Source organism: Pempheris klunzingeri, chromosome 9 (assembly GCF_042242105.1).
Source record: "Pempheris klunzingeri isolate RE-2024b chromosome 9, fPemKlu1.hap1, whole genome shotgun sequence".
In the NCBI taxonomy this organism is placed as follows: Eukaryota; Metazoa; Chordata; class Actinopteri; order Acropomatiformes; family Pempheridae; genus Pempheris; species Pempheris klunzingeri.
In genome coordinates, this window is record NC_092020.1 from 16,817,083 (window position 1) to 16,839,231 (window position 22,149).

Here is a 22,149-nt window from a genome sequence, read left to right on the forward strand (position 1 = left end):
TTAAACTTGAAGCCAATTTAGTTATTCTGCCTGAGTGGGGGAATGGTTACCTTTTTTGTTTAAGGTACTATCAGAGAACCTTTTTTTAATCAGCGTAACCCTCCACATTGCTACCCCCTCTCCACCCCAACTCACTACCACCACACACAAACATTCTTATAAACAGATGGCATACGACATATATTTTGACTCATCAAGTGGGAGTCGCATGAGTGTGTGCATGGACTACTAGCCCTGAAGCTAAAGAAGCTGTCAGAAAAAGGAAAATCAGCCCTCAGCAAGGCCACTCTGATGCTGGATCAATACTTTTTCATATGAGCGCTGTATGTGTCTATCATTGGGCCTTGGCCAGCAGTTTCATCACATTCATCTCTGCAGACATGTGGTATCGGCAGGCAGTAGAATTACACTTGCTCTCCTCCACCTGCTAATACCACTCTTCTGGAAGCACACCGCACAGACACACTTGCTCACAAACACCAAACCAACCAACTGAACCTCAGATGATGGAGCTTTTACTGCATTGTATGTGACAGTTTGTCAGAGTAGAAGTGACTCTACTCAGTATGGCTCAGAGTTTCATGCCCATAATTTCCCCACATCATACAGTCTGCAGATGCCTCAAAGGTCAGCCCCATATGTCTGAATAGACCTGAAAAACACATAAAATGTAACCATAGCCACAGGTTTAGTCATGATGTAAGTTAGTTACATTTCCTTTGCAATCATTGCTTTGTTCAGTGGAATCACCCTTGTGTGTGTGGTTCACTGTGTCATGATGCACACTGGGTGTGAGATGGGAGGAAGATGAAATTAGTCCACACTTTTTTCTTGATGAATAAATAGAATAAGATGGCAGACTGCCCTCTGAGTCAGATTCATAGCTTCTTTACACACTGCGTATTGGCATTAATGAATTGCTTTTACATAGAGAGAATGGCTAGAGCCATGACCATATTATATTGCATTTGAGCAATTACAAACATTTGTTTCCCTGTGCTCTTTTATGTGTCATGCTTTCTTTATTCTAATGGAATTGTACTCTAACATACATTTTCATACATAACCAATGGAGCATGCACAAAGTTATTTGAAAACATAAATGTTATTTTACATTATGGTACATATAATTGCATTGTATATCATTATTATAGATGTAGTTATACTGAAGCCCAGACTAAGATACGGTCACAGTTACAGTGAGGCCAGAATTAAGGCTGATGGTTTCCTCTTTGCAGTTTCTTATTTATTTCAACTGTCATCACTCTGGTTATTTAGCGATTAATGTGCTGATTACAAAAGGCTACAATCTTTGTCCCGAGCTATCATATTACACTGTAGAGCCTCTGTTTATAACAAAAAGGAACTGAACAAAGAATGAGGAAGAAAACAAGACAAAGAAAGAGAGAAAGAGAGCGGCAAACAATGAGCTCAGAGGGATGAAAGAGCATGAGTAAAAATGCAAGCTCGTTTTGCGTTTCAAAGAAAACCTCAAGTTCAACTCGCCTCACTTTCTCCACTGCCTGCAAGGTGACTTACAACCAAAATAAAACTATTCTTTCTTGAGATGGAGCAACACTGAACTGAAGGCATCCCAGAAGACAATGTGCTAGATTCTGCTCCTTGTAAAACCACATTGAGGCCAGGCTATTTTCGAAACACAAACCTCAGGCTACAGACCTGTTCCTGTGCTTAATTCTGATTCTAATTTAGTGAGTATGCCATTCGACAAGTCATGATGAATGTGTTCCACCTTCCTGATGGATATAAGCCATGACTTGAATAAATTGTGCACATTGCACCTCATATATGGAAGTGCAGTTCATTTCTCAGGAGCTGACAGTGCTTCAGTTGATTACACACGTCCTTGAACTCTATTTGAACATGAAGCAGGTGGCATTTGTGAGCCTGGGTGTCACTGATGATGCTTTGTCACATTAAGCCTGCTCCTCTGTCCTATAGACGTGGCCACACTAGAAGATCAGTAGAGTACGGTCATTGCATCACTTGCTTTACACCCCATGCGATAAATGCTGCCCACACACACAGTACATCTACCGTACTGTTGACATAAAACCTGAACATGCCCTGTCAGTCATAAGGAGCTGTAAATAGATGAGCAACTAACCGAAGCAAGACACATCTCACCCCCCTCCTTCTATTTGTACCCATTTCTCCTTACTATGAGATTTATTCCTGTCAGAGGGGCAAGGACATCTATTGCAGCCATCTGAAGGTCCAGTGTGGCAACACTGGTGCCTGTAGATCACTCTGAGTGGCTGGTCTGATAGAGAGTGAGGTCTCAGGTCCTGCTGTGTCATTCATCATGCATCCTTCAATCCCAATATGCGCTCTTCATCAAGGCTGGGGCAAGGATGAAGGAGACAGGCTGTAAAAGATGCCCACCCCCTCCTCTGCTCGTCCTTTTAGCCCCACCGTCACTCAGTTTTATTACCTCGGATGATCCACAGTTAGTGGGCTCATTAATAAAAGCCCGCTGGAATTAGACATTTGTTGAAGTTCTCGAAAGTCTGTTCTCCTCTCTGTCTTTCACACAAACTTTTTCTACCTCAGCTATGTGCTCAGTTAGGAATGCTTAAAGATGATTAGGCAGGATAGTGAGGATGACAGAGAGAAAACAACTGCAGAGTGCATCATTGTTTGTGCCAGTAAGCAGTTTGACCCTTTGCCAACCAACCTGAGGATGTATCTCAGCGCAGCTTAACACCTGTCTGGAGCAAATGTAACAGACCCTGCATTCAACAACAAGGAAATAGTCCGGATATGAATGGTTTAAAGACACAGCTTTCATTTTTAACTATGTCCACTCATTAGTGTTGTTTTCTATTACTCTATGTGCGGTTTTAAGATACTGTAAATTTCTACTGGACCAAGTACAGTAGCAGCACCTCTGTGCCTCAGGAGCAGAGAATGAGGTCATATTCCTGGAAGGACACTTAAACCTCCTCTCTGTCATTCCAGAGTACTATTAAAGTTTCAGTAGTGATGTGGTTCTTTTGGCGAGGGGCTGCGGTGGATAGTATCTGTGGGGTTTTCAGGATCTTCTGCTGGTGCGAAGGTGTTAGTGTAGCAGGTTATACTGGAGCCTGAAGGAAGCACAGAGATACTGATAAATCCCGTAGGAGAAAAGGCATGTGGTGATTAATTGCACTGGGTGTGGAACTCTGATTATCTGCTGCCTGTTGGTGTGTGTGTGTGTGTTTTATCAGGTAAACACACGAGGGAGGCTTGTGTCAGGCTATGGCTGTCCTACTGGATAGTAGACCTGCTCCTGTTGGCATTTCTGGATCTACCTTTAGGACTCGTGGCCCAGTTTATGGGCCCTGTTAGACACATACAGTTCAGAATATAAGGTCTTCCATTCAAGGCCCATCAGGTGTATCAGCCGAACATGGCGTCCTCCTGATCTATGTCATTGGCAGTTGTCTATAGTGAGGTCACTATGAGAGTTAAGCCTGGATACAACTACTCCAAAATCATCAGATACATACTGAACAGTTAGTGAGCATTGAAGCAACAAAGTCTTATGCCACCTCTTCAACTCATTTAGCTAACAACAATAAAAGAAATGCAGCATATAAAAGCATCATAAACATATAGAAAATACAACAATGACAATATTTCTGAACAGTTTTTTAGTTGGTTTCAGTCAGTTTCAGTTTAAAAGTTGCATACAAAGATCAATAGTAGTTCAGGGAATCCAATTTATGTGATCTAGTATAGGGAGCTTATTTTGTAACAGATAACTGTCAATCATGTATTGTATAGTCTATTTGACCTCTTTATCAATGACCACCTCCTAAGTATATATATGTATTCACAGCTCTATCATACAAGAATAAAAATACTGTTTGTCAAAGGCATTCCCTTGTTTTGCTTAAGCAGGGGTAATCAAATCAGTCAAGTCAATAAAATGCTTTAAATCCTAAAGTTCTAATGCTTAGGTTGCACAATTAGGGGTCATTCCCCCACCTTAACCAATTTATCTCCTATATAATGCTTTTTTGTCATGCTGCATCACCTGTTGATTACTTAATATACTTAATGTTTATGTGTATAAAAGGGTTTTACAAATGAAAGTAAACCTACAACCAATTATTAGCTGTAAATGGTTTCGGCTCTTTATTCCCAGTTGGCTTCAAAAAGGGTGAGTGTGCCACATTTATGAATACAGATATTTATTGTAGTTTGCTGCCGGAAACATTGTACCCACACTGGTCTGATTATTGCTAAATAGTCAGGGTTAGGGTTAGTCAGGGGTTGACTCATAAAGCTATGTTTATACACAGTCACTTTACCCTTAAATTCTATTAGAACATCTTACCACACAGCTGTTCATCTGTAGTGTGCACACTGTGTTCCAAATTGTGCCTTTTCTGTCCTTTTAAAGGATTAAAACAACTACTAATAAGACTCATGTGCTTCTAATACGTATGATCTTGTTTTTTCTGTTATTAGGGCCCGAGCACCAAGCGGTGCGAGGACCCTATTGAAACTGCGTGGGGGAAAAATGTGCAAGGGAGGAAAATGGGCCAGTACCCAAGAACCAAGAGGTGTACGGACCTCATAGGCCTTGAGCAGGTAGGCCTCGAAAAAATACGTGAAATGAAAAAAACCAGGAGACCAGGGGGCCGAAAACATAGTTGAAATGCAAGGAATTATTCTTCTTCTTCTTTTTTAGGCAAATGAATTGCATTTTTGGTTGCCTAAACATGCACGAAAAGTCATGAAAGTTTGCAGAAAATTCAGTCGTGGTGAAAAATTACATATTTCATAGGTTTCGCAAATGGGTGTGACAAAATGGCTCTGTAGCGCCACCTAAACTCAGCCCCGGAACTGCGTTTTATGTACATGTACGACATTCGGAGGGTTCATATATCTCTTCAAGGCGAACACAAAAAGTCTCTTGGAGCAATGATCTAAACCCAACAGGAAGTCGGCCATATTGGATTTTTCATGCATTTTTGGAGATTTACAGGGGACGTAAATGAACGAACTAGTCCGAGGGGGTTCCAGCGATCGACTTCAAACTTGGTCAGCTGGTAGAGAAGGCATCAACGATGAAAAGTTATTAAAGGTCTCTACAGATTTGGAACGGTTTGGGCATGGCGAGCTGTCAAAGTTCAGTGTCTCACCATGACTCGCCATGAAACAGGAAGTTGTTAATAACTTGACTGTACATGATCCAATCAGCACCAAACTTCACATGTCTGATGAGAGTCCCGCCCTGAAGACGTCTACATGTCAATATTCATTCACAGTCACAGCGCCACCTGGTGGTGACAGGAAATGCTATGTTTTACATTATGATGGCTCAAGGCCAGCCAGTTGATCAGATCCACTTCAAATTTGGTCAGGGAAGCCGTGACGACCAGGCGATTTCGATAATACATTTTCCTTCGCCATGAGCATTAAAAGTGCTGTAACTCCACTGTACAAGGTCCTATCTTCACCAAATTTATACAGTTTGATGACTGTCCGGCTCTGCTATAACTTCAGCGTACATTATCCAATCTCTTTCAAACTTGTCACGCTTAATAAGAGTCCCAACCTGAAGACATCTAGATGCCAATTAGTGACCACAGTCATTGCGCCACCTGGTGGCAACAGGAAGTAACACATCTATGGAAATGATCATTTGATTTGCACAACATTTTCACAGTGTAGTCAACACTTCATATACTGGAATATAGGACGTGATTAGTGGCTGTTCTCTGGCGCCACATGGGAACAGGAAGTGACGTGTAACTCCTTCACGCACTGTCCGACATACATGAACATTTTGAGCCGCGTGGAAGGGTCAGAGTCCGGCACAGGACGGAGCCGCCGCACGCCCCGTCGTGCACGGAGGTGCGAGGGCCCTCCAACGCTGCTTGCAGATATAATTAGGGCCCAAGCACCAAGCGGTGCGAGGACCCTATAAAAATGCGAGTAGGAAAAACGTGCAAGGGAGGAAACGTGCCAGTACCCAAGAACCAAGAGGTGTACGGACCCCTTAGGCCCTGAGCATGAAGGGGCTGAAAAAATATATGAAATGCAAGCAACCAGGGGGCCAAAAACATAGTTGAAATGCAAGGAATTCTTCTTCTTATTCTTCTTCTTCTTCTCCTCCTCCTTTTCCCCAATGAATTGCATTTTTGGGGGCCTAAACATGCACTAAAACTCCTGAAAGTTTGCAGAAAATTCAGTCGTGGTGAAAAATTCCGTAATGCCCTGATTTTTTTAAATTTTTTTTTTATTGCATTGCCCTGAAAATGCAGGTTTTACTGAAAACGGTCCATGCCACAGCCATAAAGTGCAGACCAGTGGACATAAGAGAGTCTCCTGAACACGTAGATGTAAGCTAAGGTCTATCTGGTGAAATGAGCGCAAGAGAAGTGTTTCTCTCTCCCTCCTCTGTCATTTTAACATGGCAGTCAATGAGGCGTTCGGTCGGTGCTCCCGTCGCTCCGAGGCTCGTGGGACGTGCTGCGTGCGTTTCTGTGTGTTGTGAGTCACATGACTGCGTGTCCAAAGACTTAAGCTACATTTTGAGTGATAAACTGTGACTGTGGGTGAAACGGTTCGGCCAAACCAGCGAGTTAAAGACAAAAGTTTCATGTGATTTTTCCGCTCCTCCCCACTCTAGCGATGACGTCACCCACTCTAGCGCGGCCACATACACACTCATGTAAAATGAGAAAAAGTTTAAAAATGTTTTAAAAGACGACTGTGATGACGTGGTGAATGGCACAAAGGAGGTAGAGGTATGTGCTGAAAGAGGGAGAGATGATGAACGTTTTAAAGCTTCAATGGAGTTTCTAGCTAAAAGCATGAAGGAGCTGTGAGGGCTAGAAGTCGGGTGAAGAAATGGGAATGTTGAAAATTTTTCACATTCATTTCTATGAGGAAATAAATAAATCGGACATTTTTAAAGTTTCGGATATGAAAAGTCATAGCAGAGCCACTTCCAGAGCTCTCAGAAACTCCTAAAGGACTCCTGCAACCATTGACATATACACAAGATATCTTGAGATATCTTGTCTTGAGATATTTCTATGTGATGAACAATACTGGAAAAACTATTTTTCAAACAAAAACAAGTTTGTAAGTAACCAGAATGTTGGCTGAGGGTGTCACTGATGACCTCAGAGGCTTCCAGAATGTTGAGACGGTATAAATAGAGACGGAACCCAAACTGAGCCGAGGGAGATAGACAGAGAAAGATACACGTTCACCACACATCCGAGACACACCACCGTTCAAAGAACACTTCAACAACCATTGAAAACCCGTTACAACTGCGATCGGTTCCATTAAGAAGATCAATGAAAGCCAACAGCAGTCCAGTCGAGGCAATGCTGCCTGCGGGTCTCACCTGGGGAGAGATCATGGAGTTGGAGGACGAAAAACAGGAGTTACTAGCTACACTACCTGATGATAGCAGCAGCCCTGTCGAAAATATGGATTGGGAGTCCAATGAGGTCTCTCCTGCTCCGATGGATGCAAGAGAGCCTCATGAAAACACCCAGAGGGAGCAGCCACCTCAAAACAACGGGGATGGCCAGCAACCTCAAATCAACGGGGATGGCCAGCCACCTCAAAACCACCGGGGTGGCCAGTCATCTCAGTACTACTGGGGGAGGAATCCACCTCTGCACCAGCGTCTGCAGAAAGCCCTAACCGACCTTCACTATGAAAGAGGTTTGAGACGTAGGGAGCAGCAAACTTCTTACAATGAGAAGTACATGCGTGAAGAAGCAGAGTGGAAACTGAAGCAGCAGCAGAGCTTGAGGTTCGATCTAGACAAGGAGGTGGTGAGGCTCAAACAGGAAATCAAGAGTCTCTCCTCCACAGCCCTCGCAGCCGAGCCCCTGGACGGGTCGAACAACAAAGACGACCTGATCAAAGATCTCACAGATCAAGTCCAAGCTGAAAGGCAGAGAGCTGACCTCCTGAAAAAAGAACTGGAGGAACTCAGGCTTGAGTTTAATGAGAGAGTCACCAAAGTCCTGAGCCTGGAAGAAAGGCTGAAAGGCGAAAGAGACTCTCTGTTGGTCTTCAAACTAAAGACGCATGAACTGCAGAAACAAGTTGATACCTACAAAAACCCAATGATGCTCCAGGTGTGTGAGCAGATTGGAAAAAACCCCATTTCAAAGGTAAACAACTTGATCACAACTGACCTCCATGCACCACAGAACACTTCTGTCGCAGAGGAGGTTGCCCTTCCGGAGGAGTCCCAGGTCGCTCCACTGGAGGAGGCCCAAGTCACCGAAGAGGTCGCCCCAAAGGAGGAGGCCCAAGTTACCAAGGAGGTCGCCCCACTGGAGGAGGCCCAAGTCACCGAAGAGGTCGCTCCACTTGAGGAGGCCCAAGTAATCGAGGAGGTCTTTTATTTTTAATTTATTTTTTAATTTAATTGTCTAATTGTAACATGAAGAACATTTTCAGAAATGTGCTATTTAGCTTTCTCTCCAAGAGTGAGATGAGGTCACTCCAGCACGTAACTCACCCTGAAACCACTGTGTTAATTAATTTCTGTTTGTGTTCACACTCAACCCACACACAACGTGTTTTCGTCTATGAGTTTTAGAGGTGTTCACAGGTGTGTTTTTGAACTCTGGACAGATCCAGGCTGGCTGTTTCCCCCTGCTTCCACTCTTTATGCTAAGCTAGGCTAACCACGTCCTGCCTCCAGCTCCAGCTCTTCTTTTAAATTGAGGAGTCACGGACAAAGTGTGTTTTCATATAATTAGATATTATCACTGGTGCATTTACAGGCCAAAAAGAATCTAAACACAAAGGGAACAGCACTCAGACACATTTGTTTTTAAAGGAAACCTTTAAGTGACAAAATGGGTTATTTCAACCAGAATTATAATGTAATATTTCCTACTGCAGCGTTACAAATCAGCTTGCGTTGTGTTCAGTTGTGTGATCAGGATGTACGACACATGCGGCCCATCTTCTGCTCTTAGTATGCGACGGTGTGAAGCGATGAGGTGTCACGTCGTCACATGGGTCAGAGTCTCCCTGCAGGAACCTCCAGCTGGTTTCCTCATGACAGAACCAACTAATCCTGCAGTCACACTGAAGCTTTCCTCGTTTCACTGCAGCTCAGTCAGACATTAAAGTGGAACTTTAAAAAAAAATTGGTCCAGTTTGCCTCAGTCGACTGCCAACTGCACCTGATCACAGTAGGTCGACTAAAAGTGCTTGTTTGATCCACTGACAGGCTCAGAGTGTTATTCTAAGTGTGTGACAGCATCATGGAAAGGATCCCTACAGAGAGAGACCTGGAAGATCCTTTTGGTTTAACCACAAACAGCCGTTATATCGCTCTCTGCACACACACCAGACTCCATTCACAAAAACAGGGATTTTACCACACAGAACACAGGAAGCTGCTGCTGCTGCTGCCTCATTCGGTTAGTATGTTTGTGTTGTTGTGTGCTACATAAATATTTCTTTGGATCCAAACTAACCATTAAAAGCATCGAAGTAACACAATGACATAAACAAACTCACTGATTGAGTCAGCTGTAGAAGAGCACTGATGTTCTGTTTGGTAAAATCCCTGTTTTATCGCATGGAAGGGTCGGAGTTCAGCAATAGGACAGAGCCGCCGCACGCCACGACGTGCACGGAGGTGCGAGGGCCCTCCAACGCTGCTTGCAGCTTTAATTTTATGTGTGTTTTTGTTGCCGTTTCAGACATGAAGAGAGAGAAATGTGTATGTGTGCTTCTTGATATTATTTTTGTGAAGAAGACACTCTTGTGCACTCTGTGTGAAAATACAGTACATGGAAGTCAGTGTGTGGGAGTGTGTCTCCATAATGCTTTAGTTTATATTTAGTGTGCTGTACTAGCACTGTAATCCATTCATGTTTTGGCTTTCTGAGTAAAGCTGACTGAAGTTTACATGCCGTGGAGGATTGCGATATTTTCACAGCATGAGGACGATCATCAAGAACAACTCTCGGGTTGTGAGTTACATGTGTAACATATTAACACTATTCATGATTCTGATGAGCTTAGTTTTAACTGAAAATTGAAAACAATTAGGTTGGTCACACATGTCAGAAATGGAGGGGGTTCGATAGTGGCTACTGATTAATAACCTTCTCTATAGTCATTTTCATTAAGTAGTAAATCTGTCAGAAGGCATAGCACTCAGATCCATTCGGAAAAGAAGATACATTTTATTTGGGCTGATTCGCTTGTAGCTAATCCATCAACACAGAGAAAATAGGTCAATGATCGAAGCCAAGCAGGGACTGTGCCCAGAAGAGGACAGATGTAATAGATCCGCTACACACAGGCAGAAACACAGGGCTTTTCACAGGATCCCAGAACAGAATTCCTATAGACACATTTGCAGAGTGATGCTGTACAGTAAAAGCTCTCCTCAACATCAACAACAGTAAGCATGACTTCATGAAAGCTATTCTGGTTACTCCAGTGTGACCTGGGGGCCTGTGCATGCCTTTGCATCTGCTTGTCTACTCATACAGTAAATGGGGTGGATGTGTGGTGAATGGGGGTGGGACCATAATCACCCACCACCTGAGTTTCAGTGATGCTGACATGGCATACACGGTTGCAGACTGCACGCTTGCCTTGCAATCCCACAACCTCTTAGCCCTCTCCCAGCCCTACAATCACCTCATTCAAGTGCAGCAGCTCATAGTTCTGTGCCTGCTAAAATCCTGCCATAACAATGATTTTGAACATTGAACTGTTCTTGTTTCCTTTCACTTTTTCTTTGTGTTATTTTATCACTTCTCTTTTTCAGTGACCAAGGATATATTTAATGACCCCGCTGTTGTTGGTTGTCTTTAATTTGAGTTGTTTTGTGAGCTTGGTGTTCTTGATCTTAGACTGTCTATTCCTTTCTTTTTCTCTTCTGTCCCTCTCTCCTCTCTCTTCCTTCTCTCTCTGTCACTCTATGTTATGGTACTGTTATTTAAAGCTATTGCTGTTGCCAATGTGTGATGTCTTTTTATTTGCCCGTGTTTCTTCCTTGTGATTTTGCTGTTGTTGTTGTTTTCTTTTGTTTCTGTGTGTGTGGTGAGCTTTCTAACCCCAGTTCATTCTGTTATGGCACCACCGCAGTCCAGGATGACGCTGCCCCAGGTACCCAGGAGTACATTATGTTACGGCAGGACTCCATCCACTCCGCGGATATAAGGAGTAAAGGGTCCCCCTTTCGTGCTAAGTGTCACGAAATCTTCTGCTGCCCGCTGAAGCAAGCCGTCCACAAAGAGAGCGCAGAGCCCGAAGGTTTGTTCGCACCCCCTCCTTGCTTTGATTTGCCGATGCTCCTCGTATCCCCTGCCCACTCCCGTCTTGTTTTCCCCTCTCTCTCATATTCTGTGTGAACTGATAGTTCTCCACCCCTCCAAACTAAGTTCTCTTTCATTCCTGTCCCATTTTTAGAGAGCATCTGGTGCGTTTCTGCCCCTTTCTAGCATGTGTGTGCTAGTGCACGAATGTGTGTGCAAGTGTGTGTGTGTTTGAGCATAAGACTAAATGCTTAAGGCATGCTTGCTAGCAGAGAACCTGCAGGAGGGCACCTCTCCCTGGGCCCCTGTGTTTGGATGAGAGCGTGTGTTTGTGTATATGCGTGTCTGCCTGCACACCTCTTATGTTGGACTGAGGAGCATAGCATCTGTAGCTCCTACCCACCCCTCCCTTCCCCAAACCATTAACTCGGTCATTGCCACCCTGAGGCTCATGCACAGACCAAAACAAAGTGCAAAAAGAAAAGGGGGTTATAGATGGAGGCAGCTGCTGCCGTAATGAGTTCAATGACGAGGCAATTTCAGTATGTGCTTCCACCTCAACTGGCCTCATAGAACAAAAAGGTAAAACTGTTTTATTCTCCCGTCCTGAAGACCATGCAAGATTGAAATGTTTCATATTCATGACTAAAACGTGATCTACTCAGCTACAGACTGCAAGTCAGCACCCCCCCCTCCCCCCACTCCCCTCTTGTTCCCTGTGCTTCCTATGCTTCTGTCTGTAGCTCTCTGGTCTTAGTGGCTGTAGCCTTCCTTGCTTCCCTCCCTCTCTCCCTCCCTCCCAAACATTACCTTCTCCCCTTCTGCAACCTTGTTCACCTTTTTCCCCCACCTCTCTTACTGTTTCCTTCTTAAGTGCTTGCAGCAGCATGAGGATATGCCTGCGTTATCGGCCTTTGTAAAGTTAGGACACGCAGTAAAGTAGAAATTTTTAAATCTCTTTGTGCTCCAAGCATGCTACCCTACCCTGCACTGTCTGGCACTCAGGCTCTTTTATCATCTATCCCTCAATAGAGTACTAAGATTGTAGAAATTGCCTTTTTTGCAGACTTCCTAGGAGGTAAGATTTAATTATCTTACACTTGATTTGTTTTCTGCAGTGTTTTGCTTTGTCTTCTGTCGTATCTAAAAGCAGGCCATGTTTGCTGTAGTATTTCTACTCATAGGTATCAGTTAACCTGTTGATGGGTGTCTGTGTAACTGCTCAAGCATATGCACTTATCCTTGTGAGAAAGAGAGAGGGGGAGAGAGATAAAGGAGTGGAATACTTGCAGAGGTCTGGCTAGAAAAGTACAGATGTATTATTCAGTTTGGCTGCAGCTCCAGTTGGACGTGACTGAATTTACAAAGGAAGGAGGGGAGACTACAGCTGTTACGTAATCTGTTCATGAGGACGTCATTAATGTTGATGCATGGTGCAGATGGAAACTGTTATACCTTGTGTGGAGGTGGTTATACTGACACACAGAAACACACAACCTACAATACAGAGCTGCCTGCTAATATTCTTGCCGGAGGGTCTAAATAACACATAAACACCGTAAAAAATTTGGTAGTTGATTTTGATATATTTGCTTTATCTTTGTTGGAAAAATGGTATTTGTTTTGAAAAGAAATACAAAAAGGTTGTATAATTTGAGAGATCTGAGAAGGAAAGTCATCCTTGTCACATTGTTACCATAGCAACAACCTTCCAACCAATTTGTGTTACACTTATTAATGATCTTCATGGATGCTAGATTCTTGTACACTTAGCTAGATGTTAAAAGAATTTATAAGAAACAGTGGATTGCAGCACAGGCTTTTCAGTCAGGAGCTTTAGTTGGTTGTCTTTTCCTTACATGGTTAGATAGTATTAATGACAGTTTGTGACAGCTTTTATACAGTATGCAGTAAAAGAAAATCTAAAAGGCTGTGTTTCTAAGATTTTCTTGATGTTAGTTCAGTTGAGATACTGGAGTGTCAGTTGTGGGTGAGTAACTGAAATGTGACAAATGCTCTGAGACGTATAAACATTAAAGTAAGCTCTAACGAGGCTTTGACAGAGTCAGTTATCTGCAGTATCATTTCCTTAGAGTCTCCTTCTTCTGATTCATATCCCAGCACTACACTCAGGTGGATGATACAGAAAGCAAGATATTGGTTTCATAAGTCACTGGAGACATGCTTGACAGAACAACACATCAGCAGCACCATGGGCTTGGACTGTAACACCCCAGAGGAGGAATTCACATCATATCAGTTTGTCCATGCATGTGGAAATGTATCTTCTGAAAGGAGGACTTCTGTGCACATACATATTAATGATTTGAAAGAACAACTGACAGACATATTAGGCTACATTTTCTATAGTTAAATCTGACACTTGTATGAATTCAGCAGAATAACCATTGTCAATTCTGCATAAATGCACCTAGGGATGCATCGATAACATGCAGCCTCACTTTCACTATGGAAACTGTCCCTTATTTCCATAGAGACTATTTTTAGTCAGTTGTGGACTATTTGAAGTGAAGAAATATGCTATTTAATGCTATTTTCATTAATTTACTATTATCCTTCAAATTTACCACATTTTTCGTATTTGAACCACAACAGAATAATACATCCACAAACTACGTAAACCATCAAAAATATTTTCTATTACAGATTATTCAAGGAGGTAATATCATATTTGCACTGTGTTTCACTCTGGCAAAGCCCACACAGCTCCCACCTACCCGCACTAATGACTTAATCTCTGAAGAGCTGGAGAGCAGGAGGCATAAGAGAGCACTGGACTTGCTTCCTCCATCCTGAGGCCTGTGTGTTGCCTGCTGTCAGTCAGACAGTTTGTTCTCTATCCAACTCTCTTTGGCTCAATCTGTGTCACCACCTCTCAATTCCTTTTCCTCTTCATTCTCAAATCAGTCTCTCCTGTGTCCTCTGCTACCGTTTCTCCGTTTGGTTCTGTGTTCTGTTTTTCCACAGCAAACATAAAAGATGGTGCCTGAGGGGACCGATCTGTGTAAACACTCCATCCATTATTCAGACGACTGCATTTCTTTGTGTTTTTAATTCCAGTCTATGCAATAAATACACAGACAGACAGATATCCATATGGAGATGCAAACACAGAAGTATAAAGCACGAGCAGTTTGTGTATGTTTTCATTTATGTGAGATGAACTGAAGCAATGAGTGTTTTTCACATTTAATTAGGCAGTGTTGTGCATTTGTAGCCCCAAATTTGAATTTGAATCCGCAGTGTCAATTAGAAATATTTGCACTTCATCTGCACTGACTTAGAGGCTGGTCTGACTGTGACTGACACATGAGGGACTTTTCTTCGCATTATAAGTTGGAAATCACTGGGTTTGTCCCAAGTGAATCTTATAAAAAGTTGTCACAGCTCAGATTCGATCTTTAAGAGTTATAGTTGACCCAGCTGTTTTCAGGGTCAATTTAACTCAAAGCCCAAACTTTGTTTATTCTGAGACAACCAACGGTAATTTAGATTCAAAATAGCTCTATACTTTATATATAATATATTATAACATTAAATGCACCTTGACAAGTGCAGTTTTAATGGATAGGTTCACAGTTTTTTCGAGTCTGTCCTAAAACAACTGTCAGGTACTCATCTGAGCATTTAAACAGATTTTTGCTTTATCAACAAATCACATACATTTCATATTACTGGTGACCTTTTGGTAAAGCATACAATAAATAATTAGGCTGACTCCAAACTTTCCAGGAAGCCTTTAGTTTCACTTAATTTCACTATAGCTTCCAGATACTCAAACCTTGCTTGAGGCTGGTAATCCATCATAATGAACGCTGTGCTGTTATTACTTTATATTAATGTTTGTGTTTTTATAATGCAGACCTGACAGGGGTTGTTTTGAAAACTTTGCTCTTAAGGATGATTCAGTATATGAGTTTTAACAGTGTAGGCTCACGGCTGGTAAGCTGGAGCAGTGACCCAACTAAAATGGTCTAATTAGGCCAATATGAAGCTTGTTGAAAGAGTTAAGCCACAACCTCTTACAGTGTCAACCAACTGTGAGCTCTAGGATGCTCTAGGATCTAAAGCCCAACGTTCAGGCCATTACCTAACCTTATTGGCAAAATAACTCATCTACTGCCCACTCAGCTACAAAAATGTAAGTAGACGTGCAAGAGGAACGTGTAGCAGTGTCATCCATTTCCCACACCCAATGTAAAATGCATGGCAGTGATTCACCACAAAGTCGACGCAGTGCAATTACATTTCAGTGGGCCAGTGTCGCTCCCTATAACAGAGTATCCCATTGCAGTGTCTCAGTGAGTCCTGCACACTGCTGCAATGTTGACAAGAGACAAACATGCAGCCTAAGGATGCACTCATGCTCCAATAACAGCTTGTTTAATTTTCTTTCTTTTCCTTCGGAGTCTGTCGTTCTGCATGAAAGCAACAACTCTGTTTGTCTAAGTCAACACATAAATAGACTATGCATGCATAAATAATATGTATGATAATGTGATTTGGTGCCTGGAGAGAGTAGGCTGGCAGGAGAGTGTCAATGTCATATCAGCGGCAAGTTCTGCTGTAGCTGACCTCCCTGGTTGCCTGGAGGACAACAAGTGAGAATTTTGCATCATATCAAAGTTTTAGCTTGTGCCTTGACTCTTAATCAGGTCGATACTTATTGCACCTGAAGACTAAGCTTTAATTCCTTTTAATAGCAGATAAGAAAAAGAGCAAGAATTAATGCTAACAGTGAGAAAATATCTATGTCAAATAATCCCACGTGCATTAAGGAGTATTGCTTTATTAGCCAAGATTACATTGCAAATTAAATTTTGGCCTTTCTAAAGCAAAATGTGACCATTAAAATAGTTGACATTTATGTGCACAAGTGAACATGCTCTTTGAATGTCATACATATTTCACAAACACACAAGGGGACAGTTTTTTAGATACTTTTCTCAGATTTAGGGAATGCTGACAGAGTGTAAATTTCTGGCTTCTCTGGGGCTTAAACTAAAGGCATAAACAAACAGCAGGAGAGGGTGTGTATGGCAACATTAATGAGAAATGACTCTGGGGAGCAGTAGAGAAGTGAAGCAGAGTAAAGTTGCCAGGCCTATTACGTTCCATCATTGTCTGTTTAATTATCACTTCTCTCTTATTCGCCTCCACATCCCAGGTCCTCTCCTCGTGGCAGACTCAGCAACAGCCACACTGAATGAAATAAGAGCGGGACCAGGACTGTTCTATTCATACATACAGTGAATTATTTTAATGAATGAATGTTACAAATGTTCACTCTAAATTTGCAGCGTGCCAGCCACTGTCATTTAAACTTATTTAAAATTCTGAATCATGAATGACGGGTCAAATTTAAAAGTGCTCCTGAAAAATAGTATACATGTGACAAATTATTTGGTTTATAACAACTTTTTTTTTTTTAACTTTTGCATCATAAGTACATCAACTGCTTGTCAGCGTTCATCTTTGAAAATGGCAACAGAGAGGAAGGATGAGTGGACAGAAGCAGAATGTGGTCATCAGCCAGAGGGAGGTTTTATCTCAACAGTTCTCATCTGTTGAATCGGACTATTGTATGTGGTATTTTTATATTGTATAATTAGAGGATTAGAATTAGAATACTGTGTGATAAAAAGATGTGGGTACAGTGCAGTAGTAACATACTGTTTTATATTCCACATAGCCAAATGCTGCATGTGTATTTATTCTCCATCTCCACATGATCAGCTTTAGTCTGGACACAGATGGTCCCCATTACTCCCACTGCCTAAAAATATGACAAACCTTCACGCAGTGTGGCACTAAAATCCCACCTTATGTCCCAAACGGGTATGCTGTATTGTCGTTTTATTCAGCAGAATTCCTGTTCCACTACAGGCCAGCTCTAAATCTGAGCTAAACGGGAACAATCAGTAAAGTGGTCAGGTAACAGAAACTGTGACACAAGCAGTGTGTACGTTTTCCCCAGAGTAAACAAGAGTTCAGCTATTTAATTGGGGCAATGAGGCAAACTGCTGAGTCAGCACCACCTTAATGGGAGGATAGCAAAGTGGCTCCTGACAGCTGCCAGGATAGAGATTACAGATACATTAATTAGTGTAACTTATTGGAGAGAAAATTTGTTACATATATTAACTGTGAACAAATACTGAATTCTGCTTTTATGTGACATAACATGTTATAACCTCATTTTTATACTAACAATTGCAATTGCTCTCCTTTGCCAGTTCTGTCACCTTCTGTGATCTTAAATTGAATGTTTGAGTTTTCTTATCCCAAGACCATCCTGTAAAGCTCCTATGTTTTCTTATCTTGAGTAAAATTATTTGGGGTTTTTGTTCATTGATAAATTAGATAATCTCATCTGATTCTCAGTCTTGCCAAAATCTGAATTTTCAACCTACATACAGTATACAGTAGGAACTTTAATGGCTGAGAAATATGGACGCACAACCTAAGCTAGATGGAAACCAATGCTCTATGCAAAGTTTTCATTAATATGCACTAAAACAGGCAATATATAATTAGTCTCACAGAATGATAATAATATACAACACAGTTATTGTACCTAATGAAACACTGATATATGAAAATCTAGGAGGTTTGACATTTTTAATTCCCCACACATTTATTTGTTTCTACACAATAACTAGGGTTGGGTAACGTGGCAATATATACTTTTAGACATTCTAAATTTACCAACTACATTAGATTTAGCTGTTTCTATCAAGGTAACTGATTTCCATCAACAAATGTATATATAACAATATCAATATATCAAGAAATCAATGACCTCCACAGGAGTCATACCCAACCTACAGTAGTGGATGGTAGTGGACCAGATTGGACAATCTGTTCCACCAAGCATGGTGGTTGGTAAAGCCTATAGCAACGGTAATCAACCAGATTACACAGGAAGCTCAGAGTTTCAATTTGTAAAATAGTAATTGAACTCAAAATAATCAAAAATGCCCAATTGTGGCACCTTGACATTAAATGATTTAAGACTGTAAAAGCTCTGCAGACCTCCTAATTTCTGTGCAGGAAACACCAGAACTGCCTAAGCACCACATTAGTGGAAACAGAGAATAAGAGGCCGGTTTGGCTCTGATACATACAGACAGTTGGTGGGTCATCTTGGGTGCTGGCGAGGTTATGTAAAGACCTTGCATGTTTCATCTCAGGGGGCACTAAGTAATGTGCCGGCCTGCCAGCTAGGGCTGATGCTGGCTAGGATTCATTCAGACACCCAATTTCTCCCATCATGTAGCCTGCCAGCCCCTGAGAAGGCTTAGCTCTTCCAGGGAGCCTGACGAAACCCAGATTAAGGAACAGAAAAGTTGTGCTGTCTTTTACATACAGAGGATGTGCTGTATAGTGATATAGGCGATGTTAGGAAAAAGTTGGTTAACTTACATTGTAAAACCTTTATCTAAGACTGAGATGACAGTTAAAACACCAGGCACATTAGATGTTGTGCCAGGCAGCCAGTTTCTGTCTTCCTTCCCCGTTTCTCTTTCTTGGTTGTATTTTTATGCGCTGCACAAGAGACAGATTGTTTGTTTACTTCCTTCTCAGTGGTGGTTAAATGTTTGGAAAGTGTCCAGGGTATTCCACAGACGCCTTAGCCAACTTAATGCAGACTCAGTGATCTGTGTGCTGTGCGATCTCCTCCCCAACTTAAGAACAGCAGCTCATGTAAAAATAGCTTAATCCTTAGCTCATCCACATTTTGTATTTAATCATTACGAAGATGTATTATAAGGGCTGTTTACATCCACATATGTTCAACAGTGCTTTCAACAGGGTCATCCCTGATCTGTTTGCTTAACGTCACCCCACCATAGCTTTGCACGTATGAATGACAATAAAAGTGTTATATTTCAACATGGGCAGGTATGTGCATGCAGGTGTCATAGTCTAAAACTCTGACTTCTCACTTTCAGTCTAATTTAGGATTTGCTTTTGTATCATTACGTGGATCCATCCAAAAGTTCTTTTTTCAAATAAAATAGAATGAAAATGTCAGAAAAGACATACATCAAACATGAATAGCTAATATTTAATGAAAATACTTGAGTGTGATAATACTTAAATGTAGAGCATTCTTCTGAAATATTATTTCATATTCTCTCCATCATTAGTAGCCCAGTGTGATAACTCAAGGCCCTTGTAATTGTATGTGCCAGGACAATAGATGGGTTAGGCCTAAATAATGCACACTGTTAATGAAATGGTAATTCTTCAAACTGTCAAAAGTGCTCTCTCTTGCTTCCCCAGTTGGTAGTCCTCTCCCCTTCATCAGCTCCCTGCTGCATGAGTGTCTGTTCACTAAGGTGTGCAGTGCTCTTCTATTAACCTCTGCAGGTGTTTGTCAAATAAGCCCTGATGCAAGCAACTCGGTTGGCCTAAACGACACACCTTTAACTCCAATAAGTCTCGGCAGAGTGTAGCGTCTTGTGTCGTACAGCATTGTTCACTACATATAAACACACACCCTTGGTCGGGTGTCTTGCATTAGTATGCTGTGAACATGAGGCGAAGTCGTTATCTAAGACCCAAATCTAATTTTACAGCACGCACATGAGCAACCAAGCGGGAACGGTAGTGCATTGGACTGGATATACAACATAGAGGGGTTGCATGTGCGTGGCTGTGCTGAACCTCAGCTGCCAGGTGCCAGTGAGACGAAGCAGGATGCATGCTCGAACACAAACACACATGCACACTGCAGCAACAGCAGCAATGGAAACAGGCCACTTCGCTTCCTCGTGCCCTCACTGCCTTCTGCTGTTGCCTCACTGCGACCTTTTTTTCCTCAAAACAACATCATATAGCAACTAGCCTCTTAATAGCTCTTGTCTGTCTCATTTGCAATTTTTTTCAGTGTGTGTGTGTTTGTGCATGTGTGTGGGTGTGCAGGAGTGTGTTCTCTGGGACCTACGGCCTTATGGCAGCTATTAGTGTTAGCTCACTAATCCACTGGCTAGAGAGATAATTAGACATCGCACATCTCATCAAGCCCTGCCAGCATACATTGACAGCTGTCTCTCTTTTTCCTCTCTATCTCTAGCGTGCATGCACACACAAACTAATACACACACAGAAGGATAAAAGAGACACAACTGAAAGTCAAAAGGTCAAGAAATCACATGGTTATGCTAGGCCAGATTGCTAAAATGGGAACCAAAGAAGGCATGGCATTTACTTACATGTTGTAATAAATTGAGTGCCTCTTCAATGTCATGGTAAAAATACTAAGAATGGCTCTTGGCCCTGCTCTGATGGTGTGTGTGAGTAAGATGTCACAAGCCTCAGATGCATGTTCAGTATGATGTAATGGGCAGCAATCAGGCAGACAGGGCAGCAGTCCTTCAGCTGTGCTGATGACACGCAAACCATCATCACAAGCTGCCAGTGGCACGCAGCCTCCTATCTCTAATCTGTGCCTTCTAACTGCCAAATCATTGGTTAATATGTCCTAATCTCCTCATGTTATCTCCTCAATTGCAAACACACACATTGACCCTGGATGATGGTGCATATCACAGGTCATGGCTGGACGTTCAGGAACGGTTATTTTCCTGACAGTCTGTGGTACAAATCTGATCCGGCAGTACTGAGACAAACTTGTCCTGACTTGTTGAATATGAGTGCATGCTTGTGGCAGCTACTTTTGTTAACTGACAGGGCTTCAGACACAAAATACCACAGCAGCTGTGCTGCTTGAGGAACTTAGCTTTGGCAATATGATATGGGCTCCGGCCATTTTCACTGATCCTGCAATCGGTAGCAGAAGGCTCAGGGAGATCATTCAATCATGTTAAAGCATAACCCCTGACTTATTGCATGCCGTAGGAGTCAATCTGGCTGTAGGGCCAGACTGAGGGAGGTGCCCAGAGAGAATGAGGGACACTGTGTTGTCATTCCCCTGATGGTCATTTGAAGAACACACAAAACCACTGTCAGTCCCATTCTCATTCACCTCTGTATTCTGCCGTGGTAAATTCATTCAATCTCATTTTACCATCTCAAAAATTACTGTAATATTTCTCAGATTATATTCTTGCTATCAGAGCAGCTATTCCCATCTAGTTATGCTCAACTTGGCAAGCAAAGAGGATAATTATGAGGCTGATGAATTTCTCTCAGAAAATCTTCTGTTTAGCTTACGTAGGGCTTGTGAGCCTGGCAATTGAAGATTTTTACAGAGACTAAAATGGAACTACCTCAAAATCCCCCAGATCCCCTCTCTCACTGGGTTTGCGCAACACACACACACACACACACACACACACACACACACACACACACGCATGCCTACTGTATACACACAAACGGCATGCACTGCAGTAAGGACTCTGCTGTGCTACCTTTGGATTTTTTGGATCCCTCTTCATCCTTTTTGATGGGTTTATAAAGACAGCAGGATTGAAGAATGCATGAATATTGCACAAGGTTCATTCCTATTTAACTGTTAGCAGCCCAAATCAAAGAGGAGAATAAATATGCTCCTCTGCTTTTTTAGAAAGGTCAGACTGGCCACTATGGGAGGTGGATAGCTCAAACATAAAGCAAATGTGTTTTTATCACCCCATGTTGTAAAAGCAGAATGAAAGTAGCGCACGTTTGTATTTACAAAACTTTTTACTAGCTGTTACCACTGCAACTTTGTTAAACGCTTCTTGCCATATGCTGTGAGGCAAACACATTTCATGTGTTAAGTTCCTTGTTTTTGTTCTTGCTGTGGACAGGATTTATAGCTCTGACTCTAAGCTTTTTCGTTTGATCTGTATTTGCCATGTTTCTACACGGTTCATGAAGGCTGTAG

At 42.1% G+C, this 22,149-nt stretch overlaps 1 protein-coding gene across 1 annotated transcript in view; it reads left to right on the forward strand.

Annotated features, from left to right (window-relative positions):
* The window catches only part of fgf13a (fibroblast growth factor 13a), a 96,003-nt gene that overhangs the window by 37,756 nt on the left and 36,098 nt on the right, over window positions 1-22,149 (forward strand). The window contains exon 3 of the mRNA XM_070836384.1: window positions 11,119-11,286. Within this exon, the coding sequence (XP_070692485.1) occupies window positions 11,119-11,286 (168 nt within the window). The remainder of the gene's footprint in view (window positions 1-11,118; window positions 11,287-22,149) is intronic.